The sequence below is a fragment of the Mobula birostris genome, chromosome 28 (genome assembly GCF_030028105.1).
Source record: "Mobula birostris isolate sMobBir1 chromosome 28, sMobBir1.hap1, whole genome shotgun sequence".
Taxonomy (NCBI): domain Eukaryota; kingdom Metazoa; phylum Chordata; class Chondrichthyes; order Myliobatiformes; family Myliobatidae; genus Mobula; species Mobula birostris.
In genome coordinates, this window is record NC_092397.1 from 29,427,728 (window position 1) to 29,449,171 (window position 21,444).

A 21,444-nucleotide genomic window follows, 5' to 3' on the forward strand; every position below is an offset into this window, starting at 1 on the left:
TCGATGCTAGGACACCGATTTTCACAATCTGCTTGAATGAATGATTTCCATCAGAGAGTCGAGGACACTATAAAAAGAAAACGTGAGGAACAAATATTTGTCCGATTTAGAAGCTTCGCGGGGAACTCCCAATAAATTCTTATCGCATCTGCAAACGACTCGGCCACGACTACACACTCCTCACAACTGGGCAGGCCAGGAACAAGGGCATTTTACATGGAATGTGGTCACTATGTCCCGGAACGTATGGGGAGTGTATCGATCCCGGGGTCGGCAAAAACAGGACAATTACTGAAGTAAAATCCGAAACTGCCGGAAATATTCCACAGCTCAGACAGCGTCTGTGGAGGGAGAAACAGAGTTCACGTTTCAGGTCGATGATCTTTCACCCTGAGCTCTGGGCGCGGAGTTGGAGGAGAGAATCTCACTCAGTCTCTGGCGGGTGGCCTGAGCTCGGCGAAGGCGTCGGTTTCATTCTCCTCCTCCTTTCTAACTCGTTGAACCGTACTCCTTAAATAGAGCGTAAGACCGGCCTTTGCTTAAAGTTTAAAGCATAGCAGAGGTGGATGATGGAAATATTTTAGCGAACATGGGACTCTGTCACTGAGGGTTACTCTGAATGGCGCTGAGATACAGAGTCGCTGAGGGGATATCTGAAGAAGCTGAACACCGATCGCGAGATTCTCCCTTCCCGGGGTCACTGCAGACCGGACTGTTCCACATCCCCGATGAACTGATCATTTTAACATCAAACTCCGACTTAACCTCCTCAACACTTTTCTTTTTGCTTTGAAAATTCCGTTTGAAATCACATTTAATGTGGAAACAGCAAAACTAATTCCTCGTCGGGGAAATGAAACCATCATTTTCCGTGACGGGCGGGTGTATTAACCAGTGATGAGAAACCAGCGCGAAAATAAATCTGTCATTCAGACGTCCGAACACACGACGTTTCACGGGGTCAAATCAACATTCGTTCGGGGACTGCAAAACCGACACTTTTCAGACATTTTACATTTCTCCCTCTGCGACCGGCGAGGTCTCGGGAATCCTTTCCGATTCAGCTGCTTCTTTGTCGAGCACTGGCCAGAGGACACGCTCCCGTTTGTGCCTGATTGTGCGTTGGGATGAAGAGCATTCCCCAGCAGGATTTATTGTCTGAGTAATTGATGCAGGGAACGATTTGGAAAGGGGGGGTTGGGGGGGGGAGAGAGACAGAGAGAGAGAGAGAGAGAGAGAGAGAGAAAGAGAGAGAGAGAAGCTCCTCTGCAAGGTTTTCTCATTTTTTTCTCCAGTCCTGATGAAGGGTCTCGGGCAGAAACGTTCAATGTACTCTTTTCCATAGATGCCGCCTGGGCTGCTCAGTTCCTCCAGCATTTTGTTTATTTTCTCTCTTTTCCAGTTGGGACGAACGGGCATCCACCGGAAACATCAAATCTCTTCTTTCTGCAAATGTTGCCTACCCACTGCGTGTTTCCAGCATTTTTTTATATACAAGACACGGGTTTATTCTGCAGAGAATAGATGACATTAAGATACCTCAATACACAATCGGTTAATCTTTCCAACCAAACAGAAACCTCCGCAAAAATTAAAAAGGATAACATATAAAGGTACATTCCAGCGGAAAGCCAGTGGATTTCCTTGCATCTACCAATGATGGGATGGCCTTGTGTTTTAAAGCGCACTGACGGAAAATTGTTGTTGTTAGCAGTTGAGATAGCAGAGGATGGTTTCGATCCATCGACCTCTGGGTTATGGGCCCAGCACGCTTCCGCTGCGCCACTCTGCTATGGGAATAAAAACAGCATTGCTCTCCCATGAATGATGTGCAACCTCTTGCGTTTGTTTGTGTATGCGCGCGTATCATTCTGTGTGTGTTTGCGTTTGTGTGTGTTGGTATGGGTGTGTGTTTTTGTGTATCTGTATTTGTCTGGGTCTATATTTCAGTCTGTGTCTGTGACTGAGTTTGTCTATGTTTGTGTCGGTGCCTGTATCTGTCTTTGTCTTCTCTATGTCTGTACATGTCTGGGTTTGTGTCTGTATGTCTATGTCTGTATGATGTCTGCATCTCTGTCTCTGTCTTTTTCTGTCTATGTCTGTGTCGGTGCCTGTATATGTTTAGGTCTTGTCTATGTCTGTATATGTCTGGGTCTCCCTCTGTGTCTGTCCATGTTGCATCAATTCCATTTGCCCCTTATTCCTACCCACTTACTTCACTTTCTGTCCTTAATTCTGTCTCCACTTTCGTTTCTTTCTTCCTTACATTCTGGACCACCCAGTTATTCTCTCCGTGTCGTTTATGCTTTATCCCATCTTGCACCTCGTTCCCGATATTTGCCAGTGAATGGGGTTTCTCTCATTTAATTGCTAGCAAGGACAATTCATCCCTCTTGTGGGGCTTCTTATCAATAACGACATTCTGAGCCACACTCGAGAATCACGACGTTCAATCCCGAGGTCCCATTAACGTTCTAATCCTGTCCTGATCATTGAATGAATGTTGGATTTCCAAGCTGAACCAGAAGTTCACCTCGTCTCCCTGTGAACGGAACTCGCGGGTTTAGATGCTGACTTGGTTTCCGCATCGCAAGTACGTACTTCAAATCATCCCTTCATCAGGATTTAGTTAGACCATAAGACCATAAGACATAGGAGCAGAAATCGGTCATTCAGCTCATCGAGTCTGCTCCGCCATTCCATCCCGGCTTATCCCGGATCCCACTCAACCCCATACACTTGCCTCCACCGCAGTCTGCGGCTGAGCATTCCACAGATTTGTTACTCTCTGGCTAAAAGCAAAGTCCTCCTCACCTCAGTCTAAAAGGTCTCCCCTCAATTTTGAGGCTGTTCCCTCTAGTTTTGGACACCCCCACCATAGGAATCATCCTCTCCACGTCCACATAATCTTGGTTCTTCCACATTCAGTAGGTTTCAATGAGAATTGTAGTTGTTGCTGTAACGTTCAGAACACCACGGCCGAGCTTTCGTCCCTTCCTTAAAAGTGGGGGTGTTTTTAGAATTCCACTACCGAGGACTCATATGCAGCAAGGAACCATTCTTAACTATCCCACGGGTTACAGGGTTATCGTGGCGTCTCTACGACGGCAATGAAAGGCCAACGATAGTGCGGGAAATTTCTTCATCTGGGATTTTCCGCCCAGATTTCAAACTTCACAAACAACAATGTGGAAATGCGGGGTTTGGACCCGGGACCTCACACATGCGCTCCTCCACTGAGCCACGTCACCACTGTCAAATGAACGATGATATCTTCTGTCTGACATTCTGAGCACAAAGGTTGGACGTTCAAAGATTGAAAATAGAAGTCGGAGTAGGCTATTCGGCTTTTCGAGCCAATTCCGCCATTCATTTCGATCGTGGTCGCTCATCTAACCTCAGTTTTTCTTCCCGATTATTACGCACGCCCTTTCATCCTTTTTGTATCTAGTCATAGTCATAGTCATACTTTATTGATCCCAGGGGGAAATTGGTTTTCGTTACAGTTGCACCATAAATAATAAATAGTAATAGAACCATAAATAGTTAAATAGTAGTATGTAAATTATGCCAGTAAATTATGAAATAAGTCCAGGACCAGCCTATCGGCTCAGGGTGTCTGACCCTCCAAGGCAGGAGTTGTAAAGTTTGATGGCCGCAGGCAGGAATGACTTCCTATGACGCTGTGTGCTGCATCTCGGTGGAATGAATCTCTGGCTGAATGTACTCCTGTGCCCACCCAGTACATTATGTAGTGGATGGGAGACATTGACTAAGATGGCATGCAACTTAGACAACATCTTCTTTTCAGACACCACCGTGAGAGAGTCCAGTTCTATCCCTACAACATCACTGGCCTTACGAATATGTTTGTTGATTCTGTTCGTGTCTGCTACCCTCAGCCTGCTGCCCCAGCACACAACAGCAGACATGATAGCAGTGGCCACCACAGACTCGTAGAACATCCTCAGCATCGCCCGGCAGATGTTAAAGGACCTCCGTCTCCTCAGGAAATATCTGAAGATATGTCTGACCTCTCCTCCATTTATTCTCATTGTGGAGAGCTGCGTCAGGGAGAAAAGGAGACGTGATTGTCTGTGGGTCTCACACCATTGACCTGTAAAATTTAAGGAGTTTAAGTCAGAGAGCAACAACAGACTTTCAAACTCAGAGTATTAGTTTAAAAGGACGACGTAAAGGCGGATGAACAAAATATTTCACCAAACCCAAGACTGCGCATTAGTCCTGAATAGAAACAAGACACTTTTGGAAATTCGCATCCACGTCAAATTAAAGAGAGAATATTTAAATCGGAATCACTTGTCACATTCTTGCAGACTGAAACGGAATGATCATTAACTACCCAAATTAAGATTGTTCCCTGCAGTCGGGAATGCCGTCAACCGAGTCGTGAGGATGTCAAGTTGTGAATTTATTTAACTTGCACGATGACGTGAACGAAATATCCGGATTCCTGGGTCGGAAGATGACAGAGAGAGACACAGTCAGTCAATAAATCAGCCACCTGCCACAGAGGACAGTGGTGGTCTGGGTCTTGTGTTATAGCCACCGGCCACCAGAGGGCACAGAGGAGCTGGGTCTTGTGTTATAGCCACCGGCCACCAGAGGGCACAGAGGAGCTGGGTCTTGTGTTATAGCTACCGGCCACCAGAGGGCACAGAGGAGCTGGTGCCCGATGGAACCGCCGCAACACGTATTGGTTAAAGAACAAACGTTAGATATACTGGTGCCAAATGAGAGTTTGCATTGGTTTCATATTCCATGTTCTGTCCATTTATTTCATGGCAAAATGCAAGCAAGGAAAGACAAGAGGTGCTAGTATTCTATTTTTTATATGTGGTTATCTCTTTCAGTAAATAAAATAGGAGCACACACACCGGACAACAAAAGCAGCGGGATTTCCAGAGAGTATGAGTGGCCTCGACCACTGATGTTCCGGTAACGCGCAAGGCTCTGATCGATTGCGCCACAGAGACATCCTGAAAGAAACTGGAATAAATCGGCTCTTCCTGGGTTTAGAAACGGTGACCAGATATTGGTGTTTGCTCCGGTTCATTTACAATCCGTGTCCGTGAGACGGATCAGAGAGTCACGAAGAATATAAAACAAAAAATGAAGAGGCAGGTAATTTGTCAGGATTCAAAACTATGCAGAGACAACTTAATCGATTTGTTATCTATCGCCTTAACCACTTTGCCACAATAACTATGTTCACATGTGACAGGAGTAGCAGTGATCCAGAGTCAGGCAAACAGAAATGATCCTGAACTAGAAGCAGAAACTGTTGGAAATACTCAGCATCCGTGAAAGGAGAAACAGAGTCCACATTTTGCTCGGTGGCCTTTCACCCTGAAATCCATGGGGCATTTAGTCGGAGAAAAACTCTATTATAGCGGGATAAGTTTTCATCATATCGCGATGACAAACACAAAGATCCCCATGTGGGCCTCAGCAGCTGGGACAAAGGAGTTTGCCGTTTCCCAGTTGTCCTGGAGAAGGCGGAGCTGGGCCTTATTCCTGTCACACGGATCTACGTGTGCTGAGGGAGCCCCCAATGGGCTCTCAATGACGGGGCGCCAGGACACTGAAGCAGTGCGCAGGGACTGACAGCAATGGTGACGTCAGCAGGGTAGCAGGGGCCGCCGTCCCGGACTTGTTTCACTCTCCTCCTACTTTCTCCCATCAGGTGCATTAGCACCACCTACTGTGATGGAGTCTGAGGGGACGCTTGATGGGGATCAGATGCGACATCACAAATCTATTTTAACTAAAACGCTCACCAGGGTCCTACACGACTTAACCGTCCCGGCCTGAGGTACCAGTATATCCTGCAAATTCCGCACCCCAGCTCGACCCATTAAATGCCTAAACAGCTTCCAACATTCCAAAGAATATCTGTGGCACATCATGATCACATGCTCCACCGTCTCTGAGAGATTACAAAAATCACACGAGACATTCCCTTACTACCTAAGAAGTTCCAAAGAGGAGTGCAAACCCGTATGTCCGACTACTAGTCTCATAAACCACACATCTTCCCTCTTATTCTTTTCCAAAAGGTGTCACCCTTAGACTGATGGAAACAAACAATAATATCACCTCCCTCTGCAACTCTTATCCCACAATTTCTGCTATTTCCCAGCCTGGTGCAACATTTGGCTTCATACTTTCCCACATGAAATATAATATCTACCTCAGACTTAGTGTCTGCTTTGCTTTGAGCGATGGAGGACGAGAGGTGACCTGATAGAGGTGTAAAAGACGATGAGCGGCGTTGATCGTGTGGATAGCCAGAGGTTTTTTTTTTCCAGGGGGTGAAATGGCTAACAGGAGGGGGCATGGTTTTAAGGTGCTTGGAAATAAGTACTGAGGGGACGACAGGGGTAGATTTTTCACACAGAGAGTGGTGGGTGCGTGGAATGCACTGCTGGCGGCGATGGTAGAGGCGGATACAATAGGGGCTTATAAAAGCCTCTCAGATAGGTACATGAAGCTTAGGAAAATAGAGGGCTGTGTGCTAAGGAAATTCTAGGCAGTTTTTGGAGTATGTTACATGGTCGGCACGGCATTGTGGGCCGAAGGGCTTGTAACGTGCTATAAATTTCTATGTTCTGTGTTCTGGGTTCTTCCCACACACTTCAGAGCATATAGATCATAATACACATCCATCAACAGATCGGCTGTGGCTTCTTGAAGACATCGATTCCAAACTCTGCAGTACCGAAGTAGTGTCTGGGCAGATCACAACTCTGTTTGACTTAACTTGTTCAACCCATTGCAGACTAATGGTAATGGCCATAAATCCTTCTGTATAGACAGACAACCTTTACCCACCACAACATTAAACCAGAGAATAAATAACCCACCTGGTTACTAACTGGGTTTTTAGAACAGTCTGTAAAGACAGGCAAAAAGGAAATAATACTGCTGCCGTAAATAACCAGACATCCTCTCACCCTCTCAAGAATTTAGAACATAGAACATAGAACATAGAATAGTACAGCACATTACAGGCCCTTCGGCCCAGAATGTTGTGCCTACCCTCAAACCCTGCTTCCCATATATGCCCCTACCTTAAATTCCTCCATATACCTGTCTAGCAGTCTCTTAAACTTCACGAGTGTATCTGCCTCGCCCACTGACTCAGGCAGTGCATTCCACGCACCAGCCATTCTCTGAGTAAAAAAACCTTTCCCTAATATCCCGCTTGAACTTCCCACCCCTTACCTTAAAGCCATGTCTTCTTGTATTGAGCAGTAGTGTCCTGGGGAAGAGGTGCTGGCCTGTCCACTCTATCTATTCCTCTTATTATCTTGTACACCTCTATCATGTCTCCTCTCCCCCTTCTCTCCAAAGGGAAAAGCCCTAGCTCCCTTAATCTCTGATCATAATGCATACTCTCTAAACCAGGCAGCATCCTGGTAAATCTCCTCTGTACCCTTTCCAATGCTTCCACATCCTTCCTATAGAGAGGCGACCAGAACTGGACACAGTACTCCAAGTGTGGCCTAAACAGAGTTTTATAGAGCTGCATCATTACATCGCGACCCTTAAACTCTATCCCTCGACTTATGAAAGCTAACACCCCATAAGCTTTCTTAACTACCCTATCCACCTGCGAGGCAACTTTCATGGATCTGTGGATATGTACCCCCAGATCCCTCTGCTCCTCACTACCAAGTATCCTGCCATTTACTTTGTACTCTGCCTTGGAGTTTGTCCTTCCAAAGTGTACCACCTCACACTTCTCTGGGTTAAACTCCATCTACCGCTTCTCAGCCCACTTCTGCATCATATCAATGTCTCTTTGCAATCTTTGACAATCCTCTACACTATCTACAACGCCAGCAACCTTTGCGTCGTCTGCAAACTTGCCAACCCACCCTTCTAACCCCACATTCAGGTCGTTAATAAAACTCACGAAAAGTAGAGGTCCCAGAACAGATCCTTGTGGGACACCACTAGTCACAATCCTCCAATCTGAATGTACTCCCTCCACCACGACTCTCTGCCTTCTGCAGGCAAGCCAATTCTGAATCCACCTGGCCAAGCTTCCCTGGATCCCATGCCTTCTGACTTTCTGAATAAGCCTACCGTGCGGAACCTTGTCAAATGCATTACTAGAATCCATATAGATCACATTCACTGCACTACCCTCATCTATATGCCTGTTCGCCTCCTCAAAAAACTCATTCAGGCTTGTTAGACACGATCCGCCCTTCATAAAGCCATGCTGACAGTCCCTGATCAGACCATGATTCTCTAAATGCCCAGAGATCCTATCTCTAAGAATCTTTTCCAACAGTTTTCCCACCACAGACGCAAGGCTCACTGGTCTATAATTACCTGGACTATCCCTACTAAATTTTGTGAACAAGGGGACAACATTCGCCTCCCTCCAATCCTCGGGTACCATTCCCGTGGACAACGAGGACATAAAGATGCTAACCAGAGGCTCAGCAATCTCTTCCCTCGCCTCGTGGAGCAGCCTGGGGAATATTCTGTCAGGCCCCAGGGACTTATCCGTCCTAACGTATTTTAGCAACTGCAACACCTCCTCTCCCTTAATATCAGCATGCTCCAGAACATCAACCTCACTCATATTGTCCTCACCATCATCAAGTTCCCGCTCATTGGTGAATACCGAATAGAAGTATTCATTGAGGACCTCGCTCACTTCTACAGCCTTCAGGCACATCTTCCCACCTTTACCTCTAATCGGTCCTACCTTCACTCCTGTCATCCTTTTTTTCTTCACATAATTGAAGAATGCCTTGGGGTTTTCCTTTACCCTACTCGCCAAGGCCTTCTCATACCCCTTTCTTGCTCTTCTCAGCCGCTTCTTAAGGTCCTTTCTTGCTGCCCTATATTCCTCAATAGACCCATCTGATCCTTGCTTCCTAAAGCTCATGTATGCTGCCTTCTTCCACCTGACTAGATTTTCCACCTCACTTGTCACCCATGGTTCCTTCACCCTACCATTCTTTATCTTCCTCACCGGGACAAAATTATCCCTTACATCCCGCAAGAGATCTCTAAACATCGACCACATGTCCATAGTACATGTCCCTGCAAAATCATCATCCCAATTCACACCTGCAAGTTCTAGTCTTATAGCCTCATAATTCACCCTTCCCCAATTAAAATAATTATTGTCCTCTCTGATTCTACCCTTTTCCATGATAATGCTAAAGGCCAGGGTGGTATGGGTGGAAATCAGGAACAGGAAGGGAAGTGGGTGGTCACTATCGCCCAGATGCTCACCCACTGAGAGATCTGTGACCTGACCCGGTTCATTACCAAGTACAGGATCTAATATGACATTCCCCCTAGTCGGCCTGCCCACATACTGTGACAGGAATCCGTCCTGGACACACTTAATTTGTTTATCCTCTAGAAATCTCAAATCTATTTCCACATCTGGAAATGTCCATGATGGACCTCCTGGCCAGGCCACTTGTCCACAAATCCCCAAAAGCATACTCCCACACTTATTATCTAAGTATCTACAGAAAACATTTATCAGCTCTGCTGCTATATTCACAACAACCCATTAAAACAGAATTAGTCAGATGTGACGTCCTCACTCTATTAAGCAAGTCCAGTTTGCAAGGCTCATTTTTTTTTTCTCTCGGCAGGTCAAGAGACATCTCGCCTTGTTTAACCTCCAATGCATCTCTAGCAGTCGTCCAGAACGCTCCATTACAGATTCAAAGTGCACTGGTCTGTAGAACATCCAACCTATATGAAACTGAATGAGCTGCCTCTCTATAAATTAATAACCTGTACTAAAGGACAATAAATTGTCAATAGAACACCCTGGATGAGCCACAGTCCTATCCAGCCTCACAGAGCATAAAGTTAATGACCTGCTTACATTTATCCTCCAAACACTTTACATTTGCTCTGCACATCAGCCAAAGCCCGCTATATTTAAATACGGGAATACTCGACAGCAAACACTCATACACAGTAAAGTGAATATAATCCGCACTATGTTTCCGAGTAAACGCACACATTTTGATTTGGACACAGAAAATTTAAAACCCAGTCCAGAGACTATTCTTCCGTTGCTGTTAACACTGTTTGTACAGAGCGTACCACATAGGCGGCATTGCAATCCCTTTCCCACAGACCCCCTCATCTGTACATAAAGCCAGACCAAGCCCAGCCCCAACACCATCGGTGGCATCTGTTAGTCTCGCAAGACCATGGATCTGCACCTGGAAAGTCCAGCTTCTCCTCTCCAGGCCGCAGGCCTGGGCAAAGTTCTATGGAAGGCCGGCAATTGCCCATGCAGCAAGTCTCCCCTCTCCACGACACCGATGTTGTCCAAGGGAAGGGCAAGGACCGATGCAGCTTGGCACCAGTGTCGTCGCAGGAGTTTCCAGAACGAGGTTGAAGGCAACGTCGGGCTGCCTTAGGGATTTCAGCTCTGGATTTGTCTTTAGGGTTTACTCCCGAAGCCTTTTCCATGAGTGGCTATGGCCGCAAGGCAGAGGAGTTTGAAATCAGAGTTTTCCCTTTCTTAGTTGTACAGTCTTCCCAGGCTGACCAGCACCATCTATCCGAACCCAATACCATCAAAATATCATTAATCCTCAGTTTAAACAATATTAGACTCATAACACCCTCCTGGGTGTGAGGCGTCTGAAAATTCTGATGACATTTCTTCACAACTCACCGCCACTCTGAATGACTGGCCAAAAAAAGAAAAAAACCAATGCCCAGTTGTAAAACATACAAGTTACAGTATCCAAGTAAAAGATACGAAGACAGGGAAGTTATGGTAGGGTACAGGAACCGTGGTGGACAAAGGCTGCAATAAATCTAGTCAAGAAGAAAAGGAAAGCTTACAAAAGGTTTAGAGAGCTAGGTAATGTTACAGTTATAGAAGATTATAAGGCTAATAGGAAGGAGCTTAAGAAGGAAATTAAGACAGCCAGAAGGGGCCATGAGAAGGCCTTGGTGGGCAGGATTAAGGAAAACTCCAAGGCATTCTGCAAGTATTTGAAGAGCAAGAGGATAAGGAATGAAGGAACAGGACCTATCAAGAGTGACAGAGGGAAAGTATGTATGGAACAGAAGGAAAGAGCAGAGGTACTTAATGAATACTTTACTTCAGCATTCAGCATGAAACAGGATATTGGTGATTGTAGTGATGACTTGCAGCAGACTGGAAAGCTTGAGTATGTAGATATTAAGAAAGAGGAAGTGCTGGAGCTTTTGGAAAGCAGTAAGTTGGATAAGCCGCTGGGACCGGATGAGATGTACCCCAGGCTACTGTGGGCAGATGAGGAAGGAGATTGCTGAGCCTCTGGCGATGATCTTTGCATCATCAATGGGGACAGAAGAGGTTCTGGATGATTGGAGGGTTGCTGATGTTGTGCTGTTATTAAAGAAAGGGAGTAGAGATAGCCCAGGAAATTATAGACCAGTGAGTCTTACTTCAATAGTTGGTAAGTTGTTGGAGAAAATCCTGAGAGGAAGGATGTGTGAACATTTGGAGAGGTACAATATGATTAGGAGTAGTCAGCATGGCTTTGTTAAGGACAGGTCGTGCCTTATGAGCATGATTGAATTTTGAGGATGCAAAGCTGGGCTGGGCAGTGGCAGATGGAGTTCAACCCAAATAAGTGTGAAGTGGTTCAGTTTTGTAGGTCAAATATGATGGTAGAATATAGTATTAATGGTAAGACTCTTGGCAGTGTGGAGGATCAGAGGGATTTTGGGGCCCGAGTGAAATAGGACACTCAAAACAGCTGCACACGTTGACTCTGTGGTTAAGCAGGCGTACGGTGTATTGGCTTTCATCAATCGTGGAATTGAATTTAGGAGCCGAGAGGTAGTGTTGCAGATATATAGGTCACTGGTCAGACCACACTTGGAGTATTGCGCTCAGTTCTGGTCGCCTCACTACAGGAAGGATGTGGAAGCCATAGAAAGGGTGCAGAAGAGATTTACAAGGATGTCGCCTGGATTGGGGAGCATGCCTTATGAGAATAGGTTGAGTGAACTCGACCTTTTCTCCTTGGAGCGACGGAGGATGAGAGGTGACCTGATAGAGGGGTATAAGATGAGGAGAGGCATTGATCGTGTGGATAGTCAGAGGCTTTTCCCCAGGGCTGAAATGGGTGCCACAAGAGGACACAGGTTTAAGGTTAAATTAGTAGTGATGAAGTAATTCTCTACTCTCTGAAACAAAGAATGGACAGCACCGCAACCCTTTTCCAGTCCCCTGGAAGCATCCCTAACTTCCAGATCTTCTTATAAAACTCAAAGAACCTCTTTTGGGCTGTCTCGGGCAGATGGAGTATATGATAGATTCCCTTATCCTATCCTGGGCTGTAGTAGTTGCCCTATTGACAACAGATTTCAATTAATCCAACTTCAAGTCATCATCCAAGGCACTCTCAAACGTCTCGTTTCCCATAGATCTTCCCATTGTCCATCAAAATATGCTCTCGTCTCCTAAAATACTCATCCCCTATATAGTCTAGTCTTTCACAAACCTCCGAAAGGTCTCGGCCCGAAACGTCGACTGTACTCCTTTCCATAGATGCTGCCTGGCCTGCTGAGAACCTCAGGCATTGTGTGTGTGTTGTTCGTCAGGACTATGTATCTTTGTAAACACGTTTCACATTCATTCTGAGTTTTTTTGTCGACTGCAGCCAAATTTTCATTCACCACTAATACTGGTTATAACTTTTGACAACATTCATTTTATTTAGCATTCTCCACACCACTGTGAGAACAGTTTCCCTCCCAATTAATCAGCAAAATCCCCTCAAGCCGCCCTTTTGTCATTCCTAATAACTCTCCGTGCTGTCGCTCTTTTCTTGGGAAAGTTCAGCAAAGCTTCTTGCGTGACTCCCCGTTACAAAACACGAAAAGCGCGTCTCCGGTCCCTCTCCATTCCCGCTCCCCGGCCCGTTGCCGAGGAAACGAGTCTCGTGATCAGGGCACGTTCTCTGTGACGTCACCATTAAACTACTGTACTCGTTAATCGCTGGGTATCACGTGACAGTTAGGTGCCAGCCTCGGGGGGGGGGGGGCAGAATAAATTGTCAATCAGAGCAGCCAATGGGAATCCTCCAAATATTACAAATAGATCATGAAAAAGGCTCGACCGGGCGGGGAGAGGGTATGGGTGGAGAAAGCCTTATCTCCACACCGGGCCTAGGGAAGGGAAAATAACAAATACTTACCAAGGGAAATAAAGAGCGAAATATAAAACTAAACTGAGTTATACAGTGTTCTTTCTGGACTGTCGGTGAGGTCAGAAATAGACGCCGATTTGGGTGGAACCCTCATCAGGACAATGCTAATGCAGAGATTTGAAATATTAGCTGATTTCTCGCTGACAATTTTAATTACATCGGGAATGAACAGTGAGTCTAGTGGGTGGCGTGGCAGGTAATGACAGAAAATAAAGAGATATTAGATTAACAAAGAGGTTTCAGGAACCAGCGTGATATTGGTTTCTCACACCGCTGGAGGACTGTCTGCAGTTCTGGTGGACACACTTTCGGACGAACATGATTGCACTGTAGTCTGTGACCTGGTGCTCTGGTCCCCATCCCCCCGCCTGCCCCGGGGAGCAGCAATGAACCTTCCTGACAGTGTAGAGCAGATTCACCAGGATGTTGTTTGGCATGTGGCCTTTCCGTGATGAGGTAAAACTGGATGGTTTGGCTTTGTTTCCCTCGGAAAGGAGGAGAAGCTGAGGAGCTGAGAGTGACTCTGGGCTCACTGTGTAAGAGCCATGTCAGGCATGATGACAGCGCTGGGTAACTCGATTGTTACCGAATATCCACAAAACGATGCTGTTCAAAGCTCAAAGTACATTTATGATGAATTATATGTACCATGCACAATCTGGAAATTAGTCTCCCTATAGGCAGACAGAGAACAGAGAACCCTAATGGAATCCATTAAAAAACAGACCATCAAACACTCAGAGTGCTGGAAAATAAAAACAAATCGTGTAAACAACAAAGGCCAGCTGACAAATGAAGTTCACAAGAGTGAGTCAAATGTTGTGAGGCCAGTCATCACTGCAGCCGATGCAGCAGCCCGTTAGTTGCAGGCCGGAGCTCAGTCCAGTGGAGATCCGAATAAACCTCGCTAAGCAGCCAGAGGAACCGGCCCGTCCCTTGCCTGTGGTCTCGACACGCTGACCTGGCACTTAGATCGATCACTCAGGTGTTTGCTAGCTCGCAGGCCTGGGCCCAGGCCCCGCCACCTCTACTCTGCATTGCCACCGCTTGTCTCTCCTCAGTTCTGTCACATGGAATCACCTCCAAGTCTGCTCCAGGAGTGGCCAAACATTGTCTCACTCTCCGGCCCGGGCCCCGTCGCCTCGATTCGCTCCGTATGCGCCACGCACAACCGTCCTGCATCTTCAAAGCTGCAGTTCACACCGCAAAAATTCCAGTTCGTATAGGCGGCTGAAAAGCTCAACTCCGAATGGCAAGCAACAGCCTATTGATTGCAGTGATCGTCTACCTGAAAATGTGTGATTCATAAACTAGTTCGTGGTTTTGTTCGATACCGACAAGTGATCGCTGTGCTTCATCGGCGCCGTCATAAACCGGAGTGTCCCCTCCCTGGTGCCAGGGTCAGGGACGTCTCCGAGCAGCTACAGAAATCTCGCAAGGGGGTCAGTGTTCATTCAGCTGGAGGTGGTGACTCACGTCGGTACCAATGGACAGGTAGAAAAGAGCTGATGCTCTGTACTGTGAATATAGAGAGTTAGGGAAGAAGTTAAAGAGCAGGACCTGAAGGGTTGTAATCTCCGGCTTACTCCCGGTACCGTGTGGTAGTGGAGGTAGGAACAGAAAGTTAGAGCAAATGAATGGTGGCTGAGGAGCTGGGGCGGGGCAGGGTTTCAGGATTCTGGATCATAGATTCATGGCGCCATAGAAAGTACAGCACAGAAATAGGCCATTCTGTCCATCTAGTCTGTGCCAATTCATTTACACTGTCCGCCCTCATCGACCTGTACTGGGAACTTATCCCTCCATACCCTACCATCCATGTACAGATCCAAACTTCTCTTAAAATTTGACATCAAACTTGCATGCATCACGTGTTGGCAGCTCCTTCCAACACCCCCATCTGAGTGAAGAATTTTCCACTTGTGTTCATATTAAGCTTTATCATCAACCAGCCTTAACCCATGATCTCCAGTTGGAGTCCCACCCAGCCTCCGAGGGAAAAGTGTGCTTGCATTTACCCTGTCACTGGGACTTCTCCTGGTGCAGGGATGAATTGTACAAGAGGGATAGTTTGCACCTTCACTGGAGGGGGTTCAGTATCATAAAGTTCATTACTGCTCCCAGGAGGGTTGAAACAAGATTGACAGGGGGATGTGAACCAGAACACCAGTCACTGAATGGAGGGATTGAATCTAAGTGAGATGCCATGCGCATGTAGCCCCCCCCCCCCCCGCCCCCCCGGCCACCCTCAGGGTCGCTCGGCTCGCTGTCGTCTAGGAAAACAGCCTCGGCCCCGCCAAACTGGCTAATTCGTTTGTGTGGATGCTGTGTGAGGTACCCTACCCCGCCCAAATAACAGACATTACACCAGATGCAATTAAATGATTTACAGTTTATAGATATTACTGGAACCATATAATTAAAAGAGAATAAAATATAAAAGGAAAATAAAAGGCGCCACACTTACCAAAGTTCAATCTCTTCGTGCACAAAAACCGTTGGAGCTCAAGGACCTTCTTCTTCACCCTGCGACCCCCTCAGACCACCTCGACCGGCCGCCTGGGACCAACAACGGTGGTCGACCAGACGCTCCACACGAGTCCGTCTCCGTCTCCTCGCCGAACGTCCCGCTCGGGGTCCGACCCCGTTAGCGGACTCACAGCACCTCGTCCATCCTCTGTCTCGCTCTCCCGTCTTCTGTCCCCAAACCCTGCGCATACAGTATCTTCAAATACACCAAAACCATAACAACTATCCGAATTGGTTAATAGCACCCTCTTATCACCCTCTAAACCACAATATGCTGCTAGCGCAAACTTTCTCAGCGTTAAAGCACAACAAAGCCGCATTCCCCAGATTAACATAACAAAAACGCCATTTTAATTAGCCTTCGCAGTAACGTAAAAATCGAAACCCCCTTACACACAGTAATACTGTGTGGATGGATGGGCAGGAGTTTAGGAATATAAACGACAGCACAGATGGATTGAGTTGTGTTCAGTTGAATGTGAGAAGCATTAAGAGTGAGTCTGCAAAATTAAGGACGGCAATTAATCTGATGGGTTTATGTTATACAGCCTCATTCCCATCAGTCACAGAGACAGATTCTAGGAAGGAGCAAAAACAGTGTTATCACTATGGGTGACTTCAGGATCATCACTGTGCCTGTTGATTCGGAACGGATTTAAGATGGTGATGGTGAACTTAAGCGATTTCTGGCTGGTAGCTAAAGAAACACGAAATGCATTTTTTTTTAAATTCAGCATTTTCCGGCGAACGATCTCTGTAAGTAGTAATCTGTAACTTCCCTTAGGTCTTTAAGGTAATTCGCAGCGGCAGAACCGAGGCGAGATCAGGAGACGGACCGGTCGCCAAGAGCGAGGCGGACTCAAGGTTCCATCAATTTCAGCGCCGTGCCGAAGGCCGAATGGAGGTGGTGACGTTCGGGCACCAGCGCAAACCGATTCGACTGAACTCAATGTTTGGACCCAGAATTAATCGCCGTGCCGAATCGCGGATCAGATCGACCCGACGAGGTCCAGGCCCCAGAGCGTATCGAGGCGATTAGACCCGACATTTGGACATGGATTTAGGTGTCGGACCAAACTGAAAATATCAGGGTGCCAAGACCTGAGCCCCTCATATCACTGTTCCACGAAGTTCACTCGGCTCCGCGTTGAACTATGGGCTCGCTAGCGGAATTCAGTTCAGAATATTGTTTGCTTGCGTTTGTTTCTTCCCTGCACGTTGGGTGCTCGATGGTCTTCCTTTTTATATGATTTGGGAAGGGGCTTCTTTGTTTTTGTGGCTGTTTGTTAGGAGACGAATCTCGAAGCTGCATAATGTATACATACTTTGATAAAATATGTGCTTGGAACTCTTGAACTTTGAACCGCCCCAACATTGACTGGGGACTCTCATGGAGCAAAAGATTCGATGGGGCAGTATTTGTTAGCCATGTCTAAAAGGGTTTCTTTAAGCAGTTTGTGCGTGGTACAAGTAGGGGGGAGGTTATGCACTGTATCCCGTTCCCGGAAATGAGCCAAGTGACGGACATTTCAGTGGGTGAACCAGTGCAATTTGCAACAAGGCAAGAGTTACGTTATTGCTCAGGTAAGGATAGTTTTCAGATAGTGTGCAGTCAACCTCGGCAAGAAAGGTCTTTGAAAAGCAGAGCTTTCCTTTCACAGAAGGGGACTGGATCCACTTACATACCAAGACAAGATAATGACAATTATAGCAAATGACAGATTATAGTGTAATATTTCCTTTACTAATTCTGAATTATCATTGTTTTTAATGTGCAGATACTTTCGGCTATCAATACTGTATTATTTTGGTTTGAATGTTGACTAAAGAAGGACACAGGGAATATGAACAAAAACAGGTTCCATTGCAAACACGAGGAGATCTGCAGATGCTGGAAATCCAAAGCAAAGCACACAAAATGCTGGAGGAACTCAGGATGCCAGGCAGCATCTATAGAAAAGAGTAAACAGTTGACGTTTTGGGCTGAGACCGTTAATTAGGACTGGAAAGAAGGAGTTCAGATTAAGAAAGTGGGGAGAGAAGGAAGAAGTACAAGGTGGTAGGTGACAAGTGAAATGGGGGCGGGGTGAAGTAAAGAGCTGGGAAATTGACTGGTAAAAGAGATAAAGGGATTGAGGAGGGGAAATATGATAGCAATGGATAGAAGACCATGAAAGAAAGGGTGAGGGACTGGTAAGGAAATAAGGTAAGAGAGGGAAACAGGAATGGAGAATGGGGAACGGTAATGGAGAGGAGAGGGCAATTACCAGAAGTTTGGGAAATCGATGTTCATGCCATCGGGCTGAAGCCTACCCACACGGGCTATGAGGTGTTGCTCCTCCAACCTGAGTGTGGACTCATGGTAGTAATAGAGGAGGCGATGGTCTGACATGTCGGAATGGGAATAGAGGGTAAAATTGAAATGAGTGACCACCGGGAGATCCCACGTTTTCTGCCCGATGGAGCGAAGATGTTTGACGAGACGGTATTCCAATCTACGTCAAGTTTCTCTGATATACAGGATACCCCATCATGACCACTGGATACGGTAGGCGACATCAACATACTTGCGGGTGAAAGAGTCGCCTCAGATTGCTTGGGGCAATGAATGGTAGTGAGGGAGGTGGTGTAGGGGCACATGTAGCATTTATTACCTTTACAAGGATAAGCACCAGGAAGGGGATCAGTAGGGAGCGTCGTGGACAAGGGAGTCGCATCGGCAGCAATCGCTGCGGAAAGCGGAGATTGGGGGTGGAGGAGGGGGGAAAGATTACCATTTGGTCATTATCAGTCACCGAATAAAAAACTCTGTAAAACGTGATATTTCTTTGTTCAAATTTGAGAACAGTTTGTTTCAGAGGCCATGTCGTTCTCCTTGTGCACAGCTAACTAATGTTTATTTGAAGAACGAGTGCGAGTTTGCAGATTACAGCTAATGGTGATCGTCGAAACATGGAGTTCCCTCCGCGATACCAAACCCTTGACTTTATTGCACAGTGAAAAGGAATTCAGCCTCATTGGCCGATCAGTCCTCACACAGAATTCCTCCTGTGTGGAGTAGTCGATCACCTTTGTCAAATGTGGGAAAGCTGCAACAGTAAAACAGGGGCATTAGATGGGCTTGAATCAGGTGAGTGAACAGATGGAAACAGTAGCTGCCTCGGTCCGGGATGGATCCCTTGAGTCGATGGGAAAAGAGGATGCCTCATGTTGGATTGCATCCCATTGGTGCATGATGGATAGAGACTGCCTCGGGGTGGATTCGATCCCATGATGTATGAAAGAAGAGACTGAGTGAGAAAGTGAATTCTGAAGTATGAGTGAGGGCCTGGATTGTGTGTCTGAATGGTCACGTGACAGTCCCTGTCCTGGACATCAGGAGGACTCCGGTGGCGTGTGTATTGGCACGTTATGGAGCAGAAAGTAGGAAATATGTTGAGAAGTGGGTGGAATGGAAGAAGCGAGTGCTTGCAGAAGTACAGATATAAGGAGAAAAATGGGAGAAAGCTAGCAGATGTCCTGTGACTGTTTACTGGAAGAGTGAAATGCAAAAAAAAAGTTATATGATTCTCGCAGTAAGAGCAAAAAATATGAACTAAAGTTAGAGAATGAAAAGGCACAGAAAGAGCACTCTACAGTGTTTAACAAGAAACAACGTAGCAGAGTCTGAGCAGCAAGTAATGTCTATAACCCGCTGTACCCCTGCCTCCCCCAGGCACAGTTACAACAAAGCCCACCCCTCAATTGTACTGAGTTTGATTCTGTCTACCACTCTGATAAGAAGGTTAGAGCTGTGAAGGGAGCACTGGACCGCACTGCCCAGAGAAATCACACTTGCCAATGGAACTGCTTTGAACGATGGCAATAAACTTCTCATCATGGATTGCATAAATTCTCAGCTCCGAAGCTGCTTCATGAGGATGAGGGTGAAGTCTGTTACTGCAACTACCGGGTAATGGCATCAGTTTTAGGTAATAGTACGTGTGATGTCCACGTCACCAGTGATCTTGCAACTTCTGTTAATGGCACTTACAGTATTGGCTGGCAGGCCTACTGTCGTTTGCCAAGGGTATCCCTTTCCCTTTAGACGGGGTATTTGGCCTAAACAGGACCTGTCAAGCGGTTATTATTCTTTGGTGCATGTAGCAGCAAATACTAACACCTGCCAGCATTGAAGGACGAAGGAGACTGATGAGTGTAACTGGATTGTAGTGTTCCTGTTCTGGACACCTACCAGACAGACTCAAGAGAGCATCAGTATGATCCCAGTGTTGCAGTGATTGGCTAACAACACTGCTGTAGTGCTACATGATACAACTCTGGTCACCAATGACATTTCTAACAAAGTGGCAGCAAGCCGCAATGCGGCCTTTCAAAACTGACCAGAATTAAACTTTCTGTTGGCTGAGAGGGGAGGTAGTTGTGCCATCATTGGCTGGAATGATACACAAACATCCTTGCTATATCTGAGAACATCACCGACTTTCGCCATGAAGATCCCGTTGGAAGCAATTAAGGTTAAGAAGTTTGGACAGGAGAGAAATCACCTTTGGAAGTCTATTCATTAGCTTCACTCCCTGCTCGGAAGATTCTGCAACTGGAGTGTACAGTGGGAAAGGGTTATTTTCTTGCTGGTTTTGACACTTGTTCTCCTGTCCTGCCTGAGATCACTCTGTGTAGTAATGGTGCAAATAACAGCTGCCTCCATTACAGTTCAACAGGCCTCCTCTTCAGATAGTCCATGACAGCATCACTGAGGAGAGCCGAATTCTCTGTGCAAGTCAACTGCAGCCACAATCCGTGTTGTCATTGACGAGGGAAGGGAAGTGGGGAGTCTGGAAGTTGCAGCAAGTCAAGTTCATGTAGCGCCTTGGCAAAGGAAAGTTTACAGATAGTGTGCAGTCAGCCTCTGCAAGAAAGGTCGTTAAAGGGCCGGCTTCCCCTTTTGCATACCAAAACAAGATGAGGATGCAAATGACGAGCTCTCGGAATATTGGCCACAAACAACAGAAATCTGCAGATGCTGGAAATCCAAGTAACGCACACGAAATGCTGAAACAACTCAGCAGGCCAGGCAGCATCGATGGGAAAGAGTAAACGGTCGACGTTTCGGAACGAGATTCTGCATCAGGACTGATATTGGTCAGTTCCTTTACTAAGGTGGTGGGACCATGTGGGAGTTGATATCTGACAACAACAGCACCGATTTAAATGTGTTAGGAGTGATGGACTCCGTCACTGAGTGTAACAACGAATGCTGCTGAGATACAGATTCTCGGGTTATATTTGAAGAAAGAGGTTGAACACAACGTCGCTCTCTTCTCGGATCTACATTCTCGAGCTCACAGCAGCCGGGATATTCCACCTTTCCAATATCCAAAGAAATGATCACATAAACCGAATTCCTTTTCCGCATTTACTTTTTAAAATTCATTATCCCCCTTGAATACTAATGTAGTAATGTAATCTCGTCGGGGAACTGAACCCCGGTCTCCCGCGTGACAGGCGGGAATACTAGCCACCATACTAACGAGGAACATCCCTTGGCATTTAACTCTGTCATCTGTCATCTATGTATAAGAGTACAAAAGGGTAAATAGGATTATTTTGATGTGTGTTGACTGCAATACTGGAGTCTTTTACTCGTGTCCTTCCCCTAGAAGTGTCTCAGGTT

The 21,444-nt window shown here is 46.4% G+C and overlaps 1 protein-coding gene and 1 non-coding gene across 2 annotated transcripts in view; both read right to left on the reverse strand.

Annotated features, from left to right (window-relative positions):
* Nucleotides 1–21,444, reverse strand: part of LOC140189109 (uncharacterized) — a 579,671-nt gene that overhangs the window by 400,052 nt on the left and 158,175 nt on the right. The window contains exon 2 of the mRNA XM_072245815.1: nucleotides 8,728–8,735. Coding sequence (XP_072101916.1) covers nucleotides 8,728–8,735 — 8 coding nt within the window. The remainder of the gene's footprint in view (nucleotides 1–8,727; nucleotides 8,736–21,444) is intronic.
* On the reverse strand, nucleotides 1,721–1,792 carry trnam-cau (transfer RNA methionine (anticodon CAU)). The gene has a single exon. It is a non-coding gene; the product is annotated as a tRNA-Met (tRNA).